Source organism: Pagrus major, chromosome 21, assembly GCF_040436345.1.
Source record: "Pagrus major chromosome 21, Pma_NU_1.0".
Taxonomy (NCBI): Eukaryota; Metazoa; Chordata; class Actinopteri; order Spariformes; family Sparidae; genus Pagrus; species Pagrus major.
Window position 1 is genome coordinate 14,107,963 of NC_133235.1, and position 25,582 is coordinate 14,133,544.

Below are 25,582 nucleotides of genomic sequence, written 5' to 3' on the forward strand. Positions count from 1 at the left end.
TCAATAAAGCAACAAAAGCTTAATTAAAGGTGCTGTTGTTTCTGGGCTGTCTCCATCGAAGGTGTCGGCGTGTGGTTTGATGATAAAAGAATCTGCAGAGGCGAGGCTGGGTGAGATGGATAGAGCAATCTTTATTGAAACAGATTTCAAGCCTGTGTCCGAACCAGTGTGGCCACACCAGGTGTTCCCAATATCTGACAAAGTTCTGCCTAAAGCTTTGCCCTCTGCTCTACCAGAAATCCTTTCCAACATAGGAAATCTACAAGTACCCACCTAACTTTCTCTGTACGCGCGGGCCTTTTTAGATCCCTTTCACCTGCACGTACCTACTTCTTCTAATTGGTCACTTTGATGGATTAAGGGTCCATCTATCCAATAGGCGAAAGAGGAGTTGATCTGCCTCCGGCCCCTTTGGACTGTCTCATCTTCTATAAGTTACCTAACTCTGCTGATGTCCCTTCTTGACCTTACAACCTAAAGCTGACCTGACTGTGTCTCTCTGTCCCTATATGGACATCTGGAATAAGAATTAACTCTGGTTTAGTACCTTACCCTTCAGCTAACCCTTTGCGCACAAACAGAGCTGATGAACGACTCTGTGTCTTCTCACAGATCTTCTCAACATCAGCCGCCTTCCTTAAGCCCCCAAAAACAGGAGCAACATGTCACTGTTAAATCATCGCTCAGAATATGTTGTTGTACAGATACCTCAGTGCAATATGTAAGAATTGACCATCTGTCGAAATCAAAACAAGAAGGCAGCATATCGCTCAGTTAGCCGTGCAGCTAGCAGTACTGACTGGGAGCTTGGAGAACCCGGGGAGTGTTGGCATTCTTTGGGCCAGAAAATGCCCAAAGAAATCATTCCTGCAGGGCTAAAAGCAACAGAACGAATGTTATATTCTAGTCAGATGTAACTCCTTTATAGTCACCAACATTTTAATTAGAGACTTACATTAATTACCTCCACCAATGACGTTATATTTACACCCGTGGTTGGTTGGTTTGTCAGCAGGATTGCACAAAAACGACAGAGCAGATTTCCACCAAACTTGGATGGAGGATGGGTCTTGGCCCAGAATAAACCCCATCCATTAACTTGTGGTGTGGATCTGGATAAAGGGGCGGATCCATGACTTTTTTTCTCACTTTCTTTAACATTGCGAGACATTTTTCAGCATTTTCCTTAGTTTCTCAGGGAATAATCCATGGATCTTAACGAAAAAAAATCAGGCATATTTAGATGGCTGGTATCTGTGAGTGAGTACAATTTGTTTTTTTTTTGTCTCCAGGGATGATTCAGGCTCTTGGTGGTTTCTTCACCTACTTTGTGATTTTGGCTGAGAACGGCTTCCCCCCATGGTTCCTGGTGGGCATCCGCATCAACTGGGACGACCGAGAACTCAACGACCTGGAAGACAGCTATGGGCAGCAGTGGGTAAGGAGCGCGGGACAAAGACAAACTAGCACACCCTTTAAATACTCCCATACGCTCTAATAAATGTAATGTGTGTTTCAACCTGGCAGACCTACGAGCAGAGGAAGATCGTTGAATTCACCTGCCACACCAGCTTCTTTGCCAGCATTGTGGTCGTCCAGTGGGCCGATCTTATCATCTGCAAGACCAGGAGGAACTCCCTCTTTCAGCAGGGCATGAGGTAAGTGAGGGAGAGAAGAAAGAGAGTAGGCAGCTTCACCTTAAAGACTGTAACATTTTTAAAGATGCCTTTCTTGTCATCTGAGTGTTTCTGATTAAGCTAAACCTTAATTGTCTAAACTTTTTCCTTTCTCTTATTCTCTGTTCAACAGGAACCGAATCCTGATCTTCGGTCTGTTTGTTGAGACCGCTCTGGCTGCCTTCCTCTCCTACTGCCCTGGAATGGACGTTGCCTTGCGCATGTACCCCCTGAAGTACGCTCTGCATATGCATATCTCCACCGAACCGAAAAATAACCTCTTAAAGACCTAATAGGCTGCCATTAGCCTGTCACTCTCGACTTTAAATGAAGTCTGTGATCTTCTTAAACACCACGTTGTTATCCTTAATATTCAAAAATGGCTGCAATGAATTTAACAATTTGCACTTTGCCTGTGACTCACAGCTACGCTCTCCATCCCCCCTGCCCTGTTCTACTCCTTTTCTCTTCCTCTTAGGACCCTGTGGTGGTTCTGTGCCTTCCCATACAGTCTTCTCATCTTCATTTATGATGAGGTCCGTAAATTCATTCTGAGGAGGAGCCCTGGAGGTAAGCAGTTATTAAGAGAAACCAAGATTAAAAGGTTTCAACCTTCTTTGTCTTGTTAATAAGCTGAAAGTAAAAAAAGTTGGCAAGTGATGGTATAGTGATTGACACCCCTATCTCAGGAGCCACATGTGCCGTTCTCCATCAAGACTTTTTTCCTCCCCTGTCCTCTGTACCTCCCTCAGCCTTCCTGCTGTCCTTGTAAAAAAAAATATATACATCCTAGAAGAGTAGACTGTCTACTCCTGTAAGGACACGCTGATTGACAAAGTCACCACAGCTCTGCTCTGCTGATGTGACCTGAAAGTTCCCAGCAAGCATTTGACAGATGGTGACAAGCAGGAGAAGATCGAGTTATATGTAATTCTAAACAAGCACCAAAAAAAAACCCGATTACATAAAAACAACTTTGAACTGTTTTGAACTGAGATCAGAAAGGAAACTACAGGTAGCAATTTTACAAAACAATGTTGCGAGCAATTATAGATGATTACTGATGACGAACGATGTAAGGTTGAGTTTGTATAATTTTTGAAAATGTGGCTTTAAAAACAGAGGTTTTCAACACAGGTGTCAGCTGTCATGTTGCAAATTCTATTTTAGTTTTTGGGATAAAGAACATGATGCGTCATTGTCATTTTTACATGTGTTATAAAGCCAAAACTGTAATCATTTTCATTTAAAGGTTATTATTAACCCTAGCTTTAACCACAAAGGAGACTTCAGGCCTAACCCTAAACAATGCAGCTGAAGACAATCAGGCATCCAGCAAGCCACTTAATGCAGAACCATTCTCCAGCTTTCAACGCTGCAGCCTCCGTAACACTTGACTGATTACTGTTTGTCTTCCAGGTTTGAGTTCTGACAAAATAGCATGTAAATGCACTGCTGTCTGGCAGTTTGCACAGGTTTCCATTTGATAAATGGAGCATAAAATAGTGACAATTTGACATCCACATCACCACTGAAGTCTAATCTGATCTGATTCTGGAGCCAAGGGCTGCATCTGCAATAGATTTCAATCAACGTTATTGAAGGTGCAATATGTAAGAAATGGCCCTGTCTTTGTCAGGTTTGAGGAAAGTGTGTTTTACGATGACTTAAAAAGGCAACTGAGCTCGTCTTCATTCTGTCAAAGAGAGAAACTTGTATTTTTCTGTTTAATAAGACAAACAAATATGAGTTTATTTTCTGGACATTTTTTTAGTTGAATTTGTTTATTGATTAGACTAAAAACGCTAAGAGAGCTTGTGGAGCGTAGCACCACTTGCACACATCACTCATCTGGAACTGTACAAGGCCTGAGATACTATAAACCGTATTCACACGGTGGCCATTTCCTTCTGATGTCACACTCTGGGTGGGAAGGTAGAATGAGATAATGTAATGCTGCTGTGCTATAAACGTAGAGAGTTTAACAATTCGTCACCATTTCACAGCTTCCAGATTGATCAGCAAATAAAAAGATGATGAAAGTGAAAATCTGGAGGGACTTTGGGCCATATTTCGGGATAAAACCCCTTAGTTGATAACCCATTAGCTAACCTTAGCGCTTAACCACTTCCGAGCTAATGTTAGAATTGGATTAGATCCAGTGTGTTTCACTTACAAGCTTAAATAAATGTGTCCAAGATGTGTGTTGTTATTTAAGAATGAATTCGTCCCTTTCCTGCTATACTGTGTAACACTATCGCGGAAATGCTAACTAGGAAGTACTTAAACTCTTATTTATTTACATTCTTTTGATAAGTTTTGTGAATTTCTGAATGTTTCAAACTAAAATTCTTACATATTGCACCTTTAGATATGTTCTTGTTACCAAACAGACAGGGGTGGAAACTTGAGCCACTTTGTTTATGGAAGCAGTGAAAAAATATGATCATATATTACTGCAAAAATATTTAGTGAGTCATCTTCGGCCTGAATCAAAAAATGTTTATTGGCGTGCAGCAAAAGAAATGTCCAACATGAAGGCAGCAGTCTATACAGACTCTGTGAACATATGTAAAACATGTACCAGGAAGGGTTATACCTGTCCAACACCAAGTGCAAAGGTAGCGAATGATGAGAAAGGAAATTAAAACAGGCTGATGAAGACTCTTGAGATATGCCCCAAAGATCACACACATGATACAGACGCACTACAATAGCTCAAAATCTCTTCACAGCTACAGCGTTTCAGCTGAGAGGGGCAAGACACGGGGAGACAAATACAATTTATCGTGACAGTTAATCATTTCTGTTAATCTGTGTGTCACGGGCTGCTGATCAGAGTCTTAGAGTTATAAGGGGATTCATTTGGAAATGTACAGAGACAAAGGCGACGAGATGAATACAAATAGAGTGATACAAAAGGGATATTATGAAAAGTGCTCGCCTGTCATTTCGGTCTCTGACACTCTCCCCCTTTCTCATTCTGTCTCTCTTCCAGGTTGGGTGGAGCTGGAGACATATTATTAACATTCAGAAAATGTCAGTTTTGAATTGTGCGTCTCTGAGTGTGTGTGGGTGCGGATGTGTGTGTTTGTGTGCGCCTGCGAGGGTGGAACTGAGGGTGTGTGTTTGTCTGTCAGCTGTAATATTGCATGGATCAGTTCACAAATCTGATTATCATAAAAATACTGCTGAAAATAGGCTTTTGATTGTGTTTTGAGCTTTTTCCTCTTTGTTTTCTCAGAAAGCATTTCCAGAAGAACAGTGGTAATGCATACCTATGTGCCTTACATAAACTGTTACAAAAGTGATGTAGCTTGGCCTGTGTGGCTGTAGAGGAATACCAAATGTCATTCATCATATGAAATGTGCCAAATAAAATATATTCCAACATATTCCCAGCCATGTTTGAATTGTTTTTTTATTGTTCTTGTGGTCCATATTCCTTATCGGTATTACTGCACAATAATCCTTTTGAGTGAATTGATGATTAGACCTTAACCTGTCAAATTTAGTATGTAGGGCACCACATACACCAATGATTGTAATGCCACATGGAGGCAACATTAATAGGGGCCAAATCTCCTGCCATTCTAAGATATTTAAAAATTCATTAGCACATATGCCAGTTAGCTAACATTCTGGGAGGAAATTTGTTTTAACTCAACCCAATGACTTTTAGCAGGTCTTAAACTGGTTCTGAATGCCAGTGAGACAAAGTAAATGATATTGTCAAGAACGTACATTGACTACAGTGATGCACAGCTTTCTATAATTGAATGTGTCCAAATCAACCCAATTGCCAGAATAAATGTTAGCAGAAAAAAATGTTTCTGCAAAACCACAGATGAGTTAAAGCAGAACATTTCTTTGTGTTGCAAGATTACGTCTGTTTAGATTGGATTTTCTATTTCTCTCTTGTTACAATGCTGTGCTTATGCTCCGCTGAGGTTAACGCACAGAAACCACTTGGTTAGGGTTAGGAAAACATCATGGTTTGGCTGAAAATACCTGTTTTTGGTCACTTGGATCACAGATGGAGATGGTCTGACTTCCCATGAGAAATAGTATGTTTTGGTCACCATAAAAAAACAGCTGGAAATGTCTGCAGGTCTCCTTAAAAATAACACTTGCATTTGACGCACAAAAAACAGATGTAAATATACCCAGGTGTCCATAAAAATAACCACTGGAGTGACTCAAACTGCAGTTGGCCATTTGGCAGCCTTGTTGGCTGTAATGACACCACCACCATCCCCTCCATCTCCTGGTGTGAGAGTCAGCTAAGAAGCATGTAATTGTGAACATGAGGACTGGGCTGAAAAATGTGAATGTACATATGTATAAATCAGTATATATCAGTAGCAGCATATATACCAACTGATGAGTACAATATAAAGTAATTGCAGTGAAAAATTGCAAAACATATGATGAGGTGATTTCAAAACCATGTTGCCAGTTTCTTCACTGAAGATCACTGACCGTTTTTCATTAAATATTAAATGTCTTGTGCAATACATACGTTGGCCACAATTCTTCATGTGAATTTATGTTGAATTAAATATAATTCCATATATTATGAGATTTAAACTCTAAAATATCAATATTGGTCTCTTCCTCAAAAAATCCAGTGTCAGTCAGGCTCTGCCTACACTCGTATTTTCCTGAACTCATCATCCATTATGTATGTCCTCATGTCCACTATTCACTGGACACTCGTTACCTCACTGTCAAAATAGTCAAGAAATACTCGACAGGCGGCAAAGTGTGTCCTCCAAAGTTTCTCAGCTTTGGAACCAGCTCTTTGTGGAAGCTATTTGTCCAGAAATCGTTAAATATTAAGTCAAAGACGATGTAAAAACTAAAAATTAGTTAGAACAGGTTTGAATTCTGATATAACCAACCTAAACCTTGTCTACTTTCAGTCCGACATGGTCTCTTCTCATACTTTATGCAACATTTATACAGGAACAGGCCATTGGGAACCAGTCCAGGGCTGCTTCTGGGCATCATTAACCTTACCACATGGTTGCTGCCTGTATGTGTGTGTATGTACTATAGATGTTAAATTGTGCGCATGGCTCTTTTCAATACTTTTACATAAATGTTATTTGGATTTATTTTTCCAGCAGTTAATTTGAGAACTGCTACATGTTTTCCCATCTCAATGTCAACATTGATCATTTTACTGGGTGCACTGGATTATAAAAATCGTGGCTCCATCTTTGAGTTGGGTTGAGTTTTATTTCCTCATCTGGATTTTCTTGTGATTTTTCTCTTATCTTCTCTGCTTCTCATCCTCTACTGCATCATTTGGTGTTGCATCCTTTTATGGGGTTGTTCTTCAAATATTTGCAGCTGAAAAGCTACACATACACCTACAGCTACATCCAAATCCTCTGGAAGGAAGTTATAAAATGTTTGTCAAAGATGTTTAATACCAATGTCCCTTAACAGACTACACTTCTTGACTTTGGACTTTGTCAAACCAGGAGATTTATTGCACTGTGTTGGACGAGTCTGGATGCTAGAGGATGTGGATGAAGGAGCTTTCTGACTGTATCGGTTTGGAAAGAGTATTTTACAGAGCAAGCAGAAAGACTTTGTTCAGCTCTGGGAAACATACATGAATATCATGAATGATGGAAATGAAGGTTTTACTTGAAAAGAGTTGTGGGTGTCGATGTGTATACTATTGTCTTGTTACTGTATGTTTCTTTGAGGGGATGTTGTAACATAAGAAAAGGACAAAAAACATTGTGGAAAAATATTATAAGGTTGTTTTGGGTCAACAGTTTTAATCAAACTTCACTAAGACTTCAGCTACCAATTGTTTTCATTATTAACAAATGTTAATATATAGAATTACCTAAATTAATAAGTATTGAAATAGTTATGTTTACTGATCAACTAATTGTTTCAGCTTTTGTAGTTGTACTTTTTATTTAAGCAGACAAGTATTCCATTGAAACATTGCCAATCTGCATTTTTTTGTAAGATACTTATTTATTTAGCCTATTTAATGACATCTATTGGAGCTGGAAAGGGGAGAGGCAAAAGACACATTTCTTATTTGGCTCACCGGTGTGAGAATATTTGGTGATGTGTAATATGATGTGAGAGCTCAATAATTTTTTCCCAACTTTATCTAACTTCTCTCAGAAAGTAGAATAATGATAAAAATAGAAGCAGAAAATTACAGTTAAAGAGAAATATAACCAAGTGTACAAGCAAACAATTAAATAGTGAAATAAATAAATAAATTAAAAAAGTAATATATTAACAATAATAATGAGAAAATAAAGAAGAAAATAAAAGAGATAAATAATACAGTGGAACATGCCAGGGGTCAGTGTAAACATATAAAATGAACTTTAAAAACAATAAAATGATGAGGTTACTGCCTTTTTATATTGCTCAGTTTCCTTCTTGAATGCCTGGGGGTGAGGTTTTACCAAACAAATTTTGATTTATGATTATAAAAATTATAATAAAATGTATTAGAAAATATTCTTCTTATATTGTGAGCTCACAGCCTTCACAGACGTCTTCACCTCAGTTCAACCGAGCCTGACCTTCTCCAAACAAGCCCTCAAGGTTTTAAATAACAAGGCAGAACAACAACATCCGGTTACGTCACTTCCGCTCAGTGCTCGTCAAACATGGCGCTGCTTCTAAGGTCAGTACATATGTGCTACATACTATTCGGAGCTCGGAGAACGCTTTATGTGTCTTTTCTCGGGGTTATCATGTCACATAGACGGATTTACATCATAATAGCGTTACAGCTGAGGACAATCCGCCCGAGTGTAACCTTTCATCATCGTTTATTATCCTTATTTATCCTACATATGGTGCGACACCGGGCTAGCTGACGTTAGCTAGCTGGCTAACGCTAGTATTTTTCCCGGTGTGTTAAGGCTAGCAAAGAGGGAACTTTGGCTCTGAGTATTATTAATAACGGACTCAAGAGCTTTAATTTGCTGCCTTCATCGTTCATATTATAAGAGCTGGTGATATAATTTACCGGAGTTAAGCAAGGCTTCCTTGTCTCTCTGGTTTAGCTTGAAGCTAACTGGCAGTTCACATAGCGTATCAGCCATGCCTCTAACAAGATAAAGTCAAGTATTTGTCGAACTTTGTTCACTTCTTTGACCTGAGATGACCCTTGAAGGTCAGCTCAGCGCCACTCAGGCTAATCAAGCTAATGTTAATCACTGCCCCTAGAAGTTAGGTGCTGGCGGTGCTACCTTCCTGATCTGTTTATTTTATTATTAATCAGTTTGAATCAGAACAGCTCGATGTTTTTAACCTACGGAAGACTTTCCTTGAATAAGTGAAAAATACCTGTGTAGGGCAGCACAAGAACAATAAGTTGAATGGCTGTTTTAGAAATCATGCTGACAGAAATATTACGTAGCAGTTGCTTTGCTGTGTTGGTGTAAACAGCATCATTTGCCATTACTTACAGTATATAACATGACTCATTGGTAGATGTGAGTACTTAAAGATATTGGAACAATCCTATTGTTAAAAATGATCCACAACAAAACTTGTATGTTTGTTGTCCTCCTTTATTTGTCCACACACCAAAAAAGTAATTCTAACTCTTAATTTTTGTCTTCAGGACGTTGGCCCGCCAGGGTGGCTGTGTCTCCCGACCACACTACAATGTCCTCTACAGACAGTGAGTTGTGTGTGTGTGTGTGTGTGTGTGTGTGTGTGTGTGTGTGTGTGAGAGAGAGAGAGAGAGAGAGAGAGAGAGAGAGAGAGAGAGAGAGAGAGAAAGAAAATGAGAATGAAAGAGCACTTTGGTTCACATACACATACTAAGTAATGTTTCTCTCTCCACTACAGTGCCGCTCCAATGGGAACCACAGCTAAGGACGAGATGAACAAGTTTTGGTCCAAAAATGCCAAACTAAACAGACCCATGTCTCCCCATCTCACCATTTACAAGTATGTACTGTATCACACATGCTGTGTTTTGTTCACATGATAATTTCACGCAAGAGATGAGTCTGTTGTCTTAAATGTACATTCCATTTATGTTTTATAATTTCAGCACAACATTTTCAAAGATGCTGAAACTCCACCTCCACCGCAGAACAATATTAATGTTGAGGCAATGTTTAGATCATTCTTTATTTTTTATGCTTGTTCTGCAGCAGAACAAGTCACCATTTCCAGAGATTCGCTTGTCTTTGGATGCATTTAGTGCAGTGAGCGCCTCGATGGCGTGTCAAGTAGAATTCTAACACCTGCAGTAGAGAAAACATTTTTATTCAGTATGCCTTTTAAATCCACACTTGGTGTCCTCCTAGCTTGTTTTTCTTCTCCTGGATCACATCATACTGTTGCTGTGATTTCAGAACATATATCTTATCAGACTGTTCTACATCTTCTAATACATGCCTCTACCCACTTAGACGTTACATCCACATTACTGATAATTTATTTATCTAAAATCTCATTGCGTTAAATTATAAATACCTCCCATGACCGGCAGTTTTGCCTTTTGAGCCTAAACTAGTTTAAGTTAGCATTGCTGCCTGCAGGGGAAAAATAGAACAGAGTATTTTTTTTTTTTTCTTTTCTCGTTACACTGATGCAATTTGCCTATGACACCCTGAGCCTAACATGAAACAAAACATTTTTAATAAAAAAAGAAAGAAGGAAAAATTCAGTGACGACTCAATGCTTCATGTTTCAGATGGTCCGTACCCATGATGATGTCAGTCACACACAGAGGAACTGGAGTGGGGCTCAGTGGAGGTAACGCATCCATTTTGTTCTTGTGCTTATTTATTATTGTAAAGAACGCTTATTCTGCTGCCACTGTCAGTGTTTGATTGACCCTGAACATCTCTACAGGGCATTTTAGTCCAGCGCTATTGATTTCCACTAAGAGCATTTACTGGCATTACGAAACCAATGTTGTTCAATACAATTGAAGCCTTTGCATGTGAAAATCAAGTCTAACACTGGACTGCTAACAGCTTTTAGTCATTTGTTGACCTCGATGTAGCATGTTGTTGTGAAAGCTGGGTCCATTTCTGTTTGCATGTTAATGGGTTCAATCGAGGTCAGCACCCTCAACTGCTAGTTTAGAAAACAGTCACTCACTTTGTCCCAAAACATCGTCTGTGTTTAATCACAGTATCTAAAATCAGCTTTCTGCAAAGGGCTGGTAAACAAAAAATATCACCTGCCGAGAGTAATATGACGAACCTTATTGAGTTATATACAGTTTTTATTGTTGTGTTTAGGCATCTTGCTTCTACTTTCAATACAATTTTCATATGGAATTAAAACTCAGAATAAACTTAATGTTTGATTTGAAAGGTATTGTCACATTTGAAATGGATGTTTGCTTTGATTCACACCTGCTATGTGTTTTCAAATGGAAATAACATCAAGTTTCTCTTCCATTTGGCCTCTTAATGGTCCAGATAGCACAGAAAGGGAAGCTCAGACATAACCATTGAGTGAAGTGCATTGTTACAGGCAGCCTTTTCTTTTTTTTATATAAAGAGGCCATTGTTTGGCCTTCATTTTATGCAATCAGCAGGGGAAAAAGCCTTTACATAACTTAGATATTCAGGAAAATGACTGGCCAATGAAGGCCTGGAGGTTTGTTGAGTCATGGAAACCTATCCAGCAAAGATAAATGGTTGTAGCATGTTGGTCTTTGACATATGCTAATTTCTCGCTTATTGTCTTATCTCTAAAATGCACAACATTTTTGCGACACACACCTCATCCAGTCTCTGGTCTCATTACTTCTGTCTGTGTCTAGCTATCTCCGCCTTTGCCCTGGCAGCGCTGGTATTACCAGGACATTACCCGTACTACTTGGACTTGATCCACTCGCTGTCCATCGGGCCCTTTCTCATTGGGCTGGCCAAGTTCGGAATCACCTTTCCCGTATCGTACCACACCTATAATGGCATTCGCCACTTGGTAAGACTTTTATAATTGCATTCATACACCTAGCAAATGTTTTTTCTCCAAGCAAAAGTATATTTGAGATGATTCAGCCATCACTATGTGTGGTGTAGTGTCTGGACTCATCAGCTTAAGCTTTTTAAAGGAGATGCAATCTGTTAATGTTTTCTATTTTTGTCATGTTTCCTCCTATTACTGATTTCCTAGGACATGTATTTCATTTGCCAGCCCAGTATTTATAAGCTGATGGCATTATGCTGTTCTTATGCTAAATGTTCTTCTCTCTCTTTTCTCTTATTATTATTTAAATCAGTGGTGGGACATTGGCAAAGGCTTCAAAATCCCAGAGGTCTACCGCACCGGCTACACAGTTATTGGTCTGTCCATCATCACCTCCATAGCTTTGGCTGCTCTCTGAGCGCAGAGACGAGAAGAGATGAGCAGAAATGACAGCAGAGGAGCGAGTTGAAGGGATTGTGGACTTGATTCACTGTGGGAGTTTTGTGTATATGTTCTGTTCAGGCCTACTGCAGGCCCCGTGTCATCAAAGTATTAAATAAAAGATTATATTATGCTGTATGCAGAAAGGTGTTGTGATGTTTTGTCCCTTGGAATTAATTATACTCTTGAAAGCTTTGGGGGTCATCAAATGCAGCAAGAGTGCAAAGTGCATGCAAATGTGACCCAGTTTGTTTCACACTTGTTCTCAGTGTGAACAACAACCGGCAGCCAAAATTAGACGTGTCCTACATGTTCTATCCTTATGTAATTTGTCTTCTTGTGCCGTGACGTCAAATTTATTAATCACTTTGCTGTGCCCAAAATGCTCTGTCCCTGCCAGCCAAACAAACACGTTGCCGGTGGTCATCTCTGCGCACAGGAATGTGTGTTTGTGTCTGTAGCTCGGGCTGTTTACTGGAGGCTGTCATTCATGTTTTACCTTCTCCAGGCCGCAGCTGTTCAGATGCGTTTTTCACATCAGGAAAGAGAAGGGCTGAAATGCAGCGAGGCAGCCCAGTGGTGGAAGCTGTGTATGTGAACAGACTCCTCACCAGCAGCCTGCCTCAGGCCTTACCTCCCACTGAGCCGCACAGGAGCCACACGCTGCACCTGAACAGCTTTTGTCCTGCAGTGTGAATAAAAGCAAGCTGCGATGTAATGTCAGATCCAACTCCATTTATGTAGGGTACAGTAACAAGCGCACAAGGGGAAAAGAAACTAAACGATGCGGGGAGGGTGCTGCACCCACACTGTTTTCTGAATGAGCTGGTTTGAAAATGTCTGTTTGGATCAGTTGACATTGCACTGAGGAACAACGTGGCCACTTAGTTTAGTTATCTCCAACAAAATTGGTTTATCAATTTGTTACCGGTGGCTCGAAGGGGAAATGCTTGTCTACTCGCGTTTCTTTTCGTAGCTGTTGATGGAGTTTATTTGTGCGCCGCACGTGATCAAACATATTGCTTATAAAGGACACAGCAAACAGCCTGTACAATAACTGTCAGTGTTTATAACGCTCAAGAGTTAATGCTTTTGATAGCGTAGTATTCTTCTCAGAGCCACATCAGCCACATTACAAGACAAACATCTATATTTAACAGTCGCCTAAAAACAACACTTGCAAAATGGCTCTCTGTATGTGACTTTTTGGCTGATTGCAGTGATTTTGACATGTAGATGATTCTCTACATCGATTCTAAATCCATGAAGACAGAGAGCCATGGCACTGCAATTTTCTGTTGTGATTGACAGGAAAATTGCTCCAACTCTGCAGGATTTAACACTGGATTTGCTTATTGTCAGCTCACACCAAACCCTGTGGAAATATTTCCCATTTCTAGAGAGGAAAAACAAACTGAGGTAATAAAAACATGGGCTGTTCACTGGAGCTTTTCCCTGCAAGGAGGAAGCACACCGCCTCATAGTTACTGATGCATTTACAATGCAAGATGTTCCATCTTATGGTTTTGCGCTGATAATATCACCATTATGATGTGTTGACGAGATAACCTGCGTGAAAGCAATGGGGGATGGCGAACAGGGGGCTCTCCCCGTCTCTATGAGGCATATAGAGACTAATGATTACGCGGCGGCAGCACCCCCTACCGGGCGGAAAATTACTATCCACATGGCTGCGGTCCTGATGCTGAGGGATGGTGAGGATGCTGCACAGGGCTGGGAGGGGGAGCATAAACCCGCTTTTGATCGAAAATTTGTGTCACAGTCTCTGTGGCGCAATGGAATAGCGCGCTGGACTTCTAATCCAGAGGCTCCGGGTTCGAGTCCCGGCAGAGATGTGAACCAATGGGTTGTGGCTTTTTGGATGAGAGGATCTGGAAGACAGAGATGCAGGTTATGTGATTTTGCAGCTGAGATGCGTCTCACAAGGCTGCTCTGTCTACAGATGGATAGAAAGATGGCTGGATGGATAGATGGATGGATCACCAGAGATGTGTGTATTTTGCAAAGGCCCAGTATAAAAATGCATCTGGACCGAATTGTTGTAGAAAATTCACATTCAGCGCGCAAAGGTCATCGCTTTAATATGCAGATTTTAAACGGGCAAAAAGCCTGAAAGCAGCGCTCCGCTGTAGCAGCACAGCACAGACCGGGCTTTCAGCATCCAAGCTGCATGCTCAGGCTCCGCTCTTATACAGCCACCACCACCAGCACCGCAGGACAACAGAGCACCGTGCAGCCTCCGTCGTGTGAAAGTCAGTGGACACGCACGCTCTCTCCCTCTCGTGCACGCTCTTCAGCACCTGGGGCTGTCCACTCATTTAAAGCCCGACCAAAAGCTTTTCTAAAGCAGCGCCAACAACAAAACATTTAAAGCCTTCTCAGTCCTCATAACAAGTGTTTAATGATGCCAGATGCTGCGTTTCCAGACTCCCGTTAGGTTTAGACACAGGCAGAGATAAAGACTCACAAATGACTCACAGCCAGAAAAATGGTGTCGTCTCCAATTTATTATTATTTTTTTTAGTATGCAGGTTTTGTTTTGAACTATGGAGCCTTAACTTGTTTACAATGTTGTGGTGCAAGTGGAGTCATTATGTGTGTGTTTTTTTATTTATTTATTTATTTAATTTAGGGGACCTTTCAAGGAAAAAAAAAATCATTGGAGCCCAGAGCAGCTGCTTTCTTGCTTGGAGATCTCCCTCTCTCACCCCCTCCCCTGCTCCCCCCACGGCTTTTTATTATTTTGTATTTCCCTCAACAACAAAAAATAAACCCAACCACCTCCCCGGTGTCACTTGGTCGCCACCGCCGCTGATTGGGCTGTCGTGCGTCTGCCGCCATCCGTGTTTAACCCCATCATGCCACCCCACACGCAGACCTAATCCGCCAGTAAAACTAATCCTTAATCCTCTCTGGCAAGTTGAACAACCCCTCCACCACCACCGCTCCCTGCCCCTCCCTACCTCCTCCTCCCTCCTGCGTCCCGTGGATGGATGGTGGTTCCCAAACGCGCCTGACGCATGAACCGTCAGACTTGAAGTTCACAAGCACAGTAAATGCAGAATTGATGGTTTGAGGTTATGGGAGCATTTAGAGGCGATAAGGCTATCAGCACTATTGTAGGAATCTGTGACAGACACAGCAAAAAGTCCCACAACTCAACGAGACTCATCACATCTTTACAATAATGCAAATTACCAGGCCTACGGGAACTAGCAGTGGGCCTATCTGCTAGATAGGGGTAATGGCTGGGTAATATCGATGATAAGACTCATCGCAGGCTATGAGGCGTGACAATCAACTCCAGATGACCTCCGCTGCCTCATCCCAGGAGATGTAGGCCTGATAGAATTCAAGAAGGATACCTGCTCGATATCAAACCTTTAGATAAAGCAGAGGCACCACGGGAGATGATAAAACAGGCTACCGTGCAGCCCCGATAAGGTCAGTGTGGACCGTCAGAGGAACATTACGGCGATTTTTCGGTATGGTGAGATCACACTTCTCTATCTGCTCCATCTCCTTCATGTTGCTCTCAGCCAGTAGGCCCCTGCTCCGGCCCTGTTATCCCGATGGTACGGGCCAAATCGTATTAAAATCCCCTCCCTCCCTCCCTCCCTCCCTGCTCCCTCCCTGCCTTGTCCCCTCCCCTCTCTCTCGTCTTTCATACAGACTGTTTTTGCTGCAGTGAACGGCAGCCGTGGAGAGAGAGAGCGAGCGAGGTAGAGACACAAACACAGAGAGTGAGTAAGAGAGAGAGAGAGAGAGAGGAAAGAGAGAGAGAGAAAGAGAGAGAGAGAGCGGAGGGAAAAGGCAAGAAAAACAAAGAGTCAGGAGAAGAAGGAAGAAGGAGATACAAAAAAAAAGTCGACAAAAGCAGATTGAGAGGAGGCTCCGGACAAGCGGCTGCTGCGCATCAAAGGAGGGACCTTACTGAGGACCTTACTGGAGACCAGCGGCAACAAAACCCGACTCCGGAGGCGGAATATAACGGTGTGTGTGTGTGTGTGTGTGTGTGTGTGTGTGTGTGTGTGTGTGTGTGTCTGGTTGTTACTGTGCATTGCTTCGCAGTTTGTTATGTTGTCCAGCGCTCGGATGTAGCCCGCAGGGCGGACAGGAGACACCTGTCAGTGCTGACGCTTTTTCGGTCTCCAGGAATGTGTCTGTGTGCGCACTCTGGGTAGGTGGCTGTGCGTGCGTGTGTGTCTGTGTGTGTGTGTCTGTGCGTGTGTGTAATCCGTCATGCCAGCACAGGGAGAGAGCTCTTTAATCCCTTACTCTGAATATGCGTCTTGTTGTCTCATCTCCATCTCGGTCTACACACACACACAAAACAGCATCACAACTCGCCGCTGTGTGTGTGTGTGTGTGTGTGTGTGTGAGATAGAGTCGAAAGCTCATCCCGGCAGATATTCCTGCAAGTGCGGGGAGAAGGTGTGAGAAAACAGGCTCCGACCTGAGACACACTGGTGCTGCTCCCGCGGTCCGTCGCAGCGATGCAGGCCACCACAAGCTGTTATTATTACTGTTATTGTTATTGTTATTATTGTCATCATTAGTGTTGTTGTTGTTCGTGCTCTCATCACCTCTGTTATCATCGCTGCACGTTGAGAGCAGAGCGCGAGAACTTGTGTCAAATCACGCCCAGAGTGTGCGGGATTATAATTATTACATTATTTTTTTCCTTCCTCTTCCCACGGATGCTACTTGTTCTAGTTTTGTTTTCATTTCTCGCCATCACTCAACAGGAAAGGGCTGGAGCAACAATAAACACAGCCCTCCCAATCCCTCCACCACCCCCACCCCCACAAACAACCCCACCCCACTCCTCAATCCCCGCCCCAACCGCCCGCCCGTCCCGCAGGCAGCATCCAGCCGCGGCGCTTCCCCCCCTCTCTCCTCAGCGCTGACAATGAAGGGAGCGTTTCGCAGATGGACCGAGGGCTCACCTCGGTGCTATTTTAAGGGATGTGAGCGAAATTGAGGGAGAGAAGTGTGTGTGTGTGTGTGTGTGACAAAGAGAGAGAGAGAGAGAGAGAGAGAGAGGGGGGGGGGGGGGGGGGGGGGGAACGAGTGCCTGAGCGCCTGTTATGCACGTCTGTTCGTCTCCAGTCTTGTGCAAAGCGCACCGAGTGCTCTCAGCGGGCGACAGGTGCATGCATCTCTCCACCGATGTTGTGTCGCCCCCCCCCCCCCCCTTTTTTTTTCCACGACCAACTGCGGGAATGTTCCTTTGCGTTATTTCTAATTAGCGTGAGTTAGTTGGAGCTGTCCAAAAACACTCTCTCACCCCACATGCGCGCAGCTCCTCGTTAAAGTGGATGAATATATTCACCCTCCTCCTCCTCCCTCCTCTCCTCTCATTACCACACATTCACCACCATCACCCCTCTTCTCTGCTGTTTGGCTCGATCACCAAACCACCACCCCCCCTCCTCTCCCACCCCGCCTGTCTCAATCGCCTCCCAGTATGGTGTGACACAAGCAGATCGATGAATACCCATGGAGCAACGCGTGAGTAGCGGGTGGGCCAAGCGTTTATTCAGCAACGGCCGGACCAATGGCAGGGGACGCAATTAGTGGCCAGGCGGCCTGCCCTGCTTGTTTTCCTCATCTCTCCACTGCTCTCCCTGCAGGTGACACTCCAGAGCTCCTCTGCCCTCCTGAGGATTCAGTGAGACAGGCGGATCTGCGCGCCCGACCATGGCCTTCCCATCAGCCCCCTCTGCATTATGGAGTGTCAGCTTATTGACAGTACTGTTCGCTGCTGTGGTTCACAGCAACATTGTCTATGGTAAGCACCTCTCTCCTTCTTTATCTCCCCGCTTCCTATTCTCTCTATCTGGCTGTCTCTCCCTGGGGCCCCTGACCTCCCTGACCCTCTCTTTCTGTCTCTGGTGGTGCCCCTTATCTGTTGACTTGAGGCTTTTTTGTCGTTTCCTGTATTATGACAAGGGAATCAGAGAGCCGTTAATAAGCACATGGGACACTCCCACCTCCCAGGACCCCAGTGGAATTTGTGCCGTTGTTTTTGAGGAATGTGTGTGACTTGCACGTGGGTGCCGGCCTCCACACACACACACTTACACAGGTCCTTGATGGAGTTGCTCACTTGCCCCGTAGCTTCCTCTTCTTTTTCCCTCCTCTCTCTCTCCGTGACATCTCCAGTCACTTGCATACACTCACATGAAAGCAGACACACACTCACACAACATCCCTCCTTTCATGTTCACCTACATGCTCAGCATCTCTCCGGCTGTCTCGCATCTAAGCAGACTATATCTGTGTCAGGGGTTCATGCAGCCTGGAGATAACCAGTGATCATCTTGTACATTCACAAATGGCGACACAGGGGCGTGCACGCTCGTCACACACGTTCAGTGCAGACACGTGGCGCTCGTCATGGCTGGAGCTCAACCTGTGATGAGCTGGGCGCGGCTGAACGCGGATGGTAAGAGAGGATTTGATGAGAGAAGCACTTTGTAATGATATCATCCCTGCTGTGAGCACAGAGTGAACAGGAATACACTGTCCAGTGTGCTTTTCCAATTACGTAACACTCAAGTGACTGGCTGCCGGTAATACAACCTTTGGAGGGCAAACTGTGCCGATGGCGAAATGGTGCATCATGATTGTCCCTCAATCCATAGAAAATTGATTGACACAGGTAGAATCCAGTTGGCATTTTCTCATTACAGTGTGGATTTAATTGCACCGAGTGTTTGGCAAAGACGTGTAAGACGATACCGCAGCAAGAAGACTTCTAATAGATCTTCACTGATTTGCATTTGCAATATATTTTCTCCGAGGCCCCTTGCATTTACCGTGCACACCCACGCATATTTACAAATATGAATACATCCGTGAGTGCATGCTGCATGCACAGTCTCCATGTGTATGTGCACAGATATGCTGCTGCACGCACCACATTTACTGTACTTCCACTTCGGTTATCCACATCAGCTGTTTTTCGCTTTCTCCTGAATTATGCATGCTTGTGTTTCCGCAAGTTTGTGTGTGAAATGTGGTTAAGTGGAGGATTGTCGGCATGAGCTCACAGTGGTCAGTGGAGTTAAAAGTGAGAAACACGCCGGCTGTGCCAAGAAGCCATGAGGAGGTCACTGCTGAACAAATGCAAATGAAGGTCTGTCAAGGCCCCCGAACGCTGCCGAAGATGAGAAATGCACAAACAACCTCCAGATTGAGGCGCTGATGATGAAATATCAATCTCTCGTCAGAGGGCTGACCCCGACCGTGTAGTTCGTCATTGAAAGCCAGGCAGCGGTTCGTTATTTGGGTCCGAAAACGATTTTGGCTCGAATTCAGACGCACGTCACATTTGATTAAGGTGTGCCTAGCGGGAGGGCTGACCATGCATGACCAATTCCTGCTTTGGTTTCACCTAAGCGCTGTTTTACATTATCATGTCAGTCAAGGAGAGTAATTAAGCCTGGGACGTGTTTAGGAGATGAGAAAACACGTCAAGGAGTGCAATTGAGAGGAGAAGGGAAGCAGGGATGGAGTTTCAGTGTGCATCTTGTAAACCATCAAGTTGTGCTCATGGACTTTTTTCTCATTCCTTCTTGTATTCAAAGCATAATCAAATACTAATATTAACTACACTGAAACAAAGCAGGTAACACCTCTCCAGTGAAATCAATTTGAATCAACTTTGTCAGGTATTTATCTGAACAAGAATGGATTTTTTTTCATCAACGGAGAACAGGAATTTGTCTTTGTGGCATTGGTGTAAGAATATACTGACAATATAGTTTCATCCTTGGCAAACAAGAAGATCAGCTTCTATAGGACTCAGAGGAACAGTGCCAAAAATTCAGGAAACTATATCTAAGCATATGAGTCTTGTGTCCACTCCTCTGTAGTTTCCAGGCATTTGAGCAATGTGGCAAACAATGGTGTTTTAGCTTCAGAGGGAAATGTGTGTAAACTGCAGAGCACTGGTCCATCGCTCACATCTGCTCCCAGCGATCTGTCTGATTGTTGTTGTTGTGACACAGCAGCAGAGCTGTTAAGCAGAAGATGGAGTAGGGCGGGGCAGGCAGTCAGATAATGCCGTCATAATGGAGATTTCCATGCTAAGAGGCCCTGGAACAGAAGGGTCTACTTAGCATAAATTATTCAATGTTATGTATCAGAGAGGAAACGATCAGCTCAGCAAATCAATGCAAGAGCAGATGAGCCATCAGAGAGCAGGACTGCCCATCACGGCTACACTCAGAGTAAGAGGTAATTTAAAAACATGCAGACTGTCCCTATTCATCATTAAATCAAGGAAAGGCAGAATAAAAGCTTCCCTCGTGAGTTACGGGGTTGACTATTACACAGCAACCAACAGGCTACATATTACAACCCACGACTCCCAATTCTTCCACTGCCCCATCTTCATCTGATGTATGTCAAAGTCAGGGAGAGGACACCACTTATTGTGTTTCCTCTGGATTTATCTCTGACCAGGCTTCCTTAGAGCAAGTGAACAAATCGGGGAGACACTAATTGCGTGCCGTTTGACATATCCATTTCCACAGCTGGATGTGCAGCCATGCGCTGTGGATGGAAAGTGCCTCTCAGAAGGGCACAGATTAGGCATGCAATTGGCCGACTGTGCCCTGGTTCTGTACTGCTGACCCAGTTACCTCGCGGCTGCTGTGGAGTATGGAGGGTCCATTCTCTTGAACGCTCAGCAGACAGCGTGTAGAGCCGAACGCCGCAGCCTCCCATCAGCCACCTGGCCCTCCGCGGCGGTCTGATCCCAGACCCTAGGAGAATGTTTGCATTCGTGACAAGAAACATGCCTAATAGTTTATTTACCTTGATGAGTCCTGTTGGTTGGAACAAGTGAATGAAGCCCTGGTGCTTCCAGCTGAGGCCAATAATGAATAAGGATTAAAGGACGGGAACAGTGTGGACCAATCGTTAGTGTGGTAAGATTTACAGGCGGGAGGGCTCCGCATGTGTGTGCCTCTGCCAGCGGTTCACTTTATCCTGCCACAAAATGGGCTCCTTCCCCCCTGGACCAGCTCTTTCTCGTTGGCCCGGTGCCTACTTCCTGTGTGTGCTGCTGTTGTTTACTGTTGACTTCCTGTGTGCCAAGATGGGGAACATTTGGCTAATACACAGTACGGCTAGCACACAATAGCAGTAGGCGGTTTGGATGCGAGGCCTCTGCCTGTTAACAAGGCTGACTGATAAGCAGTGACTCATTAACAAGCCGAGGTACACAGAGCCCGGGGGAATTACCGCCTAGCCACTGTGACATTAATAAGAGGCCTAAGCTATTTTTCCATTTGGCTCCGCTGGCAACGGGCTAAACCAGTGGTTTCCAATCTGGACCCTGGCTATTTACTGGCTCCAGTGCTTTTCCATTTGTTTCAGCCACTGGTTACCTGGTCTGATTGGATTGGGGCAGATCAGTATTGTCAATGTGGGCTGCAGTTAATGACATCTGCTGCTTGAATGGAAAACCAGGCACCCCTCATTAGTTTTCTGCAGATTCATTCAGAAACATCTGGGGAGGAGCCCAATTAATTCTCTTCTTGCTGATCATGCCAATTAATTAGCAATATGTGTGTGTTTCCGGGAAAAAGAACCAAATTCATATCCTATATGTCAATCACTGGGAGAGATGATGACTCTGTCACTGTATATATCTAATTACAGTCAGTACATTATGCAGGAGAGCGCCAAGCAAATACCTACTATCAGAATTTTAAATCCAAAGCCATATTATTCCCATTGTGTTGTGTGTTTAATTTTCTCTGATCCTTTAAGTGTTTTGTCGTCCAGATCAGTTTTGTGATTAGAAATTTGATCCTGATTGGCTGGCATTAGTTTGCAACAGATTCACATCTGGCAGAAAACCAATTATTTCTCCTGTTCATCATGCCGATTAATTAAGGCGCTGTGGCTGATTGATTAAACTCCCAACAAAGCTCAAACCATGAGCACGAGAGCCCTGGGGATGATTTGCATCACACATTATGCACATTCGGGTGTCTTCATGTTATCTTCATAAAGCTCCTCAGACATGCTGAAACACTACACGTGCATCAGCGACAGGAAGACACACTCACAGTTCAACAAGGCACAAGTGTTGATAAGTAATTTGTGTCTAAATTGAGCAGAATTAGAACGCGGTGGCGCGCCAGTATCATCGGATCTTAAAGGTATCAGGAGCACCCAAACAAGAGTCCATTAGACCTCATCAATCTAAGGCAGATCTCATCCACCCTGGTCCACTCAGGCAATGTGAGATTACATCAGAACGAATCAATCTCACCTGCTAGCATCATAACAGAAAATGGCATGTAGATATTGAAAGGGAGAAGTGCTCTTGAGATTCTGCAGAGCAGTAGCGCACTCGGTTTCCTCTCAGGTGCTCTTAAAAGACACATCACTCTGCAGCAACTCAGGGTCGAGAAAATTAGGGGTCCAGCATTTGTGGAGCTGTCAGCTTTAAAGCATCCCTTCACAAAGACACCGCAGATTAAACAAACCGAACAACAAGAACAACGTCAGCCTTGGAATAAATTAATTCACCTCGTTTCCTACAACAAGAGCCCTTATTATTGTGCTCCGCACTCAACTGGCTTTTCCTTTGATCAGGTCCCTCACTCTCGCCACCCCCAGCCCCTACCCCACTGTTTCCTCTGTTACCTGCCGGAGTTCTCTGATTGAGGTTTTAATTGATTGCTGCGGGGGTGGAAATCACCCATCCTGTCATTGACGCATGATTGGTCAGACCAAAGGCTTCCAGGAAAGGTAGTATCTGTTTGTTGAAGCCCATCACTGCACTGTGTGAAACTTCCAGCTATGACGGGGTGCCGGGAGATGCGGGTGCACGGCTGTAAAGCGCAGCATTCGTATTGATTGAGTCTGAGTGCTGAGGGTTCCCCCTGAGCGCAGGAGCTCCTCCAATGAAAGAGCAGAGGTTGCTCTCGTTTATTGCCTCATTTTGATGATGCCATCACTTCAGCTGCTGGAAGGGAGTGTGTCTTGGGGGGGGATCTTATCGCTGATACCACAACCATAAAGCCATTTTAATTCACCTCTGTGATGTCTTGGGAATTCTCTCTAGTCTGGTTGCTGCTGAGGATTCACTGAGTCTTATCGAGCCTCTAACATACTATCACATATAGAACCAGTGTTGGCTTTTGTAAAATGTATTTACTCAGATATTATTGCAATCTTACTCGGAATGCTTGTGAACATGCTGTTTGGCTGCATTTATTCTAGGTCATTTCACGTTTCCTCTTGATAACAGAACTATAAATGGCGGTTTGATGGAAATAATTTGTGATAAACACACCAGTTTAGCGCTGAATTGACTACAATCTGAAGCAGAGTCTGGCGCTTGTAGTTTACCAGCTGATCCAATGTCAAAGTGAATCAGCAGCCAGACTGACAGAGTCCTCCAGGCTGCAACCTGTCTTGGCACATCGCAGCAAAGTTTTTGTTTTGACTGACTGAGAGATTAAACTGGGTCTATCTGAAAGGAAGTACATTGTTTTGCATCGTGTTTCCTATACATTTTTATTGATATAGTTGTGTGCTCATTGTGTACTGAGATATGGTTTTGGATTTGAAACTGTCGGCTGGCATCATTAGTAAAATTTCTGCATTGTAACACAGCTACTGCTCACTGGAGTTCATTTATGGTGCCACTGCACTGCTGGCACTCCTTCTGCCTCACAATCACATCGTACCAAACTGCCTGAATGCTCATAGCTCCCATAAAGAGTACATCTGCTATTAAAATGCAGTTTGCATCATTTGAATGTCCTTTGCATTAATACAGTACCTGGCATTTAGTGCATGTGTTTCATCATCATTTACAGCTGCATTGTAATTGGATCAAATTTGTCAGGCGCCCTATGCAAAGCACGCGGGGAAGCAGTTTGGGAGCTTGCATTGACGGGTGTAGGATCATTAGACTTGATACTATAGAGGCTGGATTTACTTTTCGTTGAAGTGGAAAAGGTCGTCTTTTATGAGTTGTTCCTGGAAGGCAACAGAAATGATGACGTGTGTGGTTTTTTCGCTGCAGTTTTCAACTACTGATAATGCTATTGAAGGGAAAGGTAGTGAGAGCTCGTGGGAATTGAGTGTGATGCCGTAGGTGTCTTTGGATGAGCTGAGTGGATGTTAAACTTTCGGAGTGAGTTAAAATTTCTCTGCACTGCGTGGACTGTATTTACTCCTGGCTGAGGGTTGGATCACCTCTGTAGGTGGTCTGAAGCACCTGATAATTTTCAGGTCGTAATGTGCATTTACTCACCGTATTATTGAGTTTTTTCTGAACCGAGATATCCTCACAGACATCGCATTTTAATACAAGGTCTAAATAAGGTCAGACAGCCAAACGTTTAAAACAGAGTGTGGAGTAAATAGTGCGTTATCTTTCCTCCACTCTACCCTTAAATAAGTTTTCTTCCAGCGCTCTTGTGTGTTAGGTTTCTCCATCAAAGCCACAGCCTAAATAGCTGCTCACCTAACACAATGAGTGTGTTCATTGATTGAAAGCTTTCATTGTACCAGGTGAATACAGTGCTTGTGACCTACAGTGGGTATCATTTCCCTTTCGTGAGATCCGTTGCAGCCACCTGCGCTTTCCTTCAGAGGCTGAAAAGAAGTCAGCAGTGTTTGAAGATGTAAAAACAGCAGCCTATAGATGAACACGAAAATGAGCTTGTTGGCTTTATTCTGGTATCCTTGAGGTTTGAAAGATGCATCCATGTTTTGATGATTGGTGCAGGGAATATATTACTTTCCTTTAAGCATTCAGTAAGGTCAGCCGATCAATCCGACAGTCAATCACAGGGATGCAAGTGGAAGCTTTAGACTCACACATCGCCCAGTGGACAGGTGCTGCCTTGGCTTTTAGTCTGCATCTGGCCCTTGACACTGATCAGGGTATGATGAGCGCATGATGAGTGGATGTGGCTTTTTACGACGAGGCCATCGCCGAGCAGTGTAACTCAGCGCTGCCGCGGCTGGTTGAAAACAAAGGCACCAAATAGGCATCTCTAATCTCCCTGCTGAATGAATCCGAAACAAAGAGAGGAGGAACGCAGACATAGAGGCTTGGACACACATAGGATAAGCTGATTACCCAGGAAAGGAGGGAGGGCGAGGGAGACAGAGGGAGAAAGACAGAGGCATGCACGTGAACAAGAGAAATCCATACAGTAAGGGAGCATCAGGGGCAGGGAAATGGAGGAGGAGGGGTTGAGAGAATTTTTTAAGAAAAAAGGCGAGCGCACTAATGATGGGGTGCACAGAGCGGAGAGAAAATGAAAAGAAACAGCTCAGGGAGCGAGGGAGGAAGAAAAAACACACGAGAAAAAAAGGTGAACGTTTAAAAGGACGAGCCATGGCGCGCTACATAGAGCATGCAATAGGAAAATGAAGGGAATGCATATTTGCCTGTGATATCCTCCTTAGGCGCGCGACACAATCAAAAACAGGACATTATGCAA

At 43.6% G+C, this 25,582-nt stretch overlaps 3 protein-coding genes and 1 non-coding gene across 4 annotated transcripts in view; all 4 read left to right on the forward strand.

Annotated features, from left to right (window-relative positions):
* Positions 1-5,068, forward strand: part of atp1a2a (ATPase Na+/K+ transporting subunit alpha 2a) — a 41,935-nt gene extending 36,867 nt beyond the window's left edge. The window contains exons 20-24 of the mRNA XM_073490679.1: positions 1,293-1,438; positions 1,528-1,658; positions 1,810-1,911; positions 2,155-2,246; positions 4,675-5,068. Of these exons, the coding sequence (XP_073346780.1) occupies positions 1,293-1,438; positions 1,528-1,658; positions 1,810-1,911; positions 2,155-2,246; positions 4,675-4,703 (500 nt within the window). The 3' untranslated portion in view covers positions 4,704-5,068. The remainder of the gene's footprint in view (positions 1-1,292; positions 1,439-1,527; positions 1,659-1,809; positions 1,912-2,154; positions 2,247-4,674) is intronic.
* Positions 5,069-8,310: 3,242 nt separating this feature from the next.
* Positions 8,311-12,203, forward strand: sdhc (succinate dehydrogenase complex, subunit C, integral membrane protein). The gene is made up of 6 exons (XM_073491984.1): positions 8,311-8,355; positions 9,304-9,363; positions 9,534-9,635; positions 10,390-10,451; positions 11,476-11,639; positions 11,938-12,203. The coding sequence occupies exons 1-6, from the start codon at positions 8,339-8,341 to the stop codon at positions 12,040-12,042; spliced, it is 510 nt and encodes a 169-aa protein (XP_073348085.1). The 5' UTR covers positions 8,311-8,338; the 3' UTR covers positions 12,043-12,203.
* A 1,644-nt stretch (positions 12,204-13,847) lies between these two features.
* Positions 13,848-13,921, forward strand: trnar-ucu (transfer RNA arginine (anticodon UCU)). The gene has a single exon. It is a non-coding gene; the product is annotated as a tRNA-Arg (tRNA).
* A 1,925-nt stretch (positions 13,922-15,846) lies between these two features.
* Positions 15,847-25,582, forward strand: part of cadm3 (cell adhesion molecule 3) — a 98,797-nt gene continuing 89,061 nt past the window's right edge. Inside the window, exons 1-2 of the mRNA XM_073491799.1 lie at positions 15,847-16,079; positions 17,723-17,880. Coding sequence (XP_073347900.1) covers positions 17,790-17,880 — 91 coding nt within the window. The 5' untranslated portion in view covers positions 15,847-16,079; positions 17,723-17,789. The remainder of the gene's footprint in view (positions 16,080-17,722; positions 17,881-25,582) is intronic.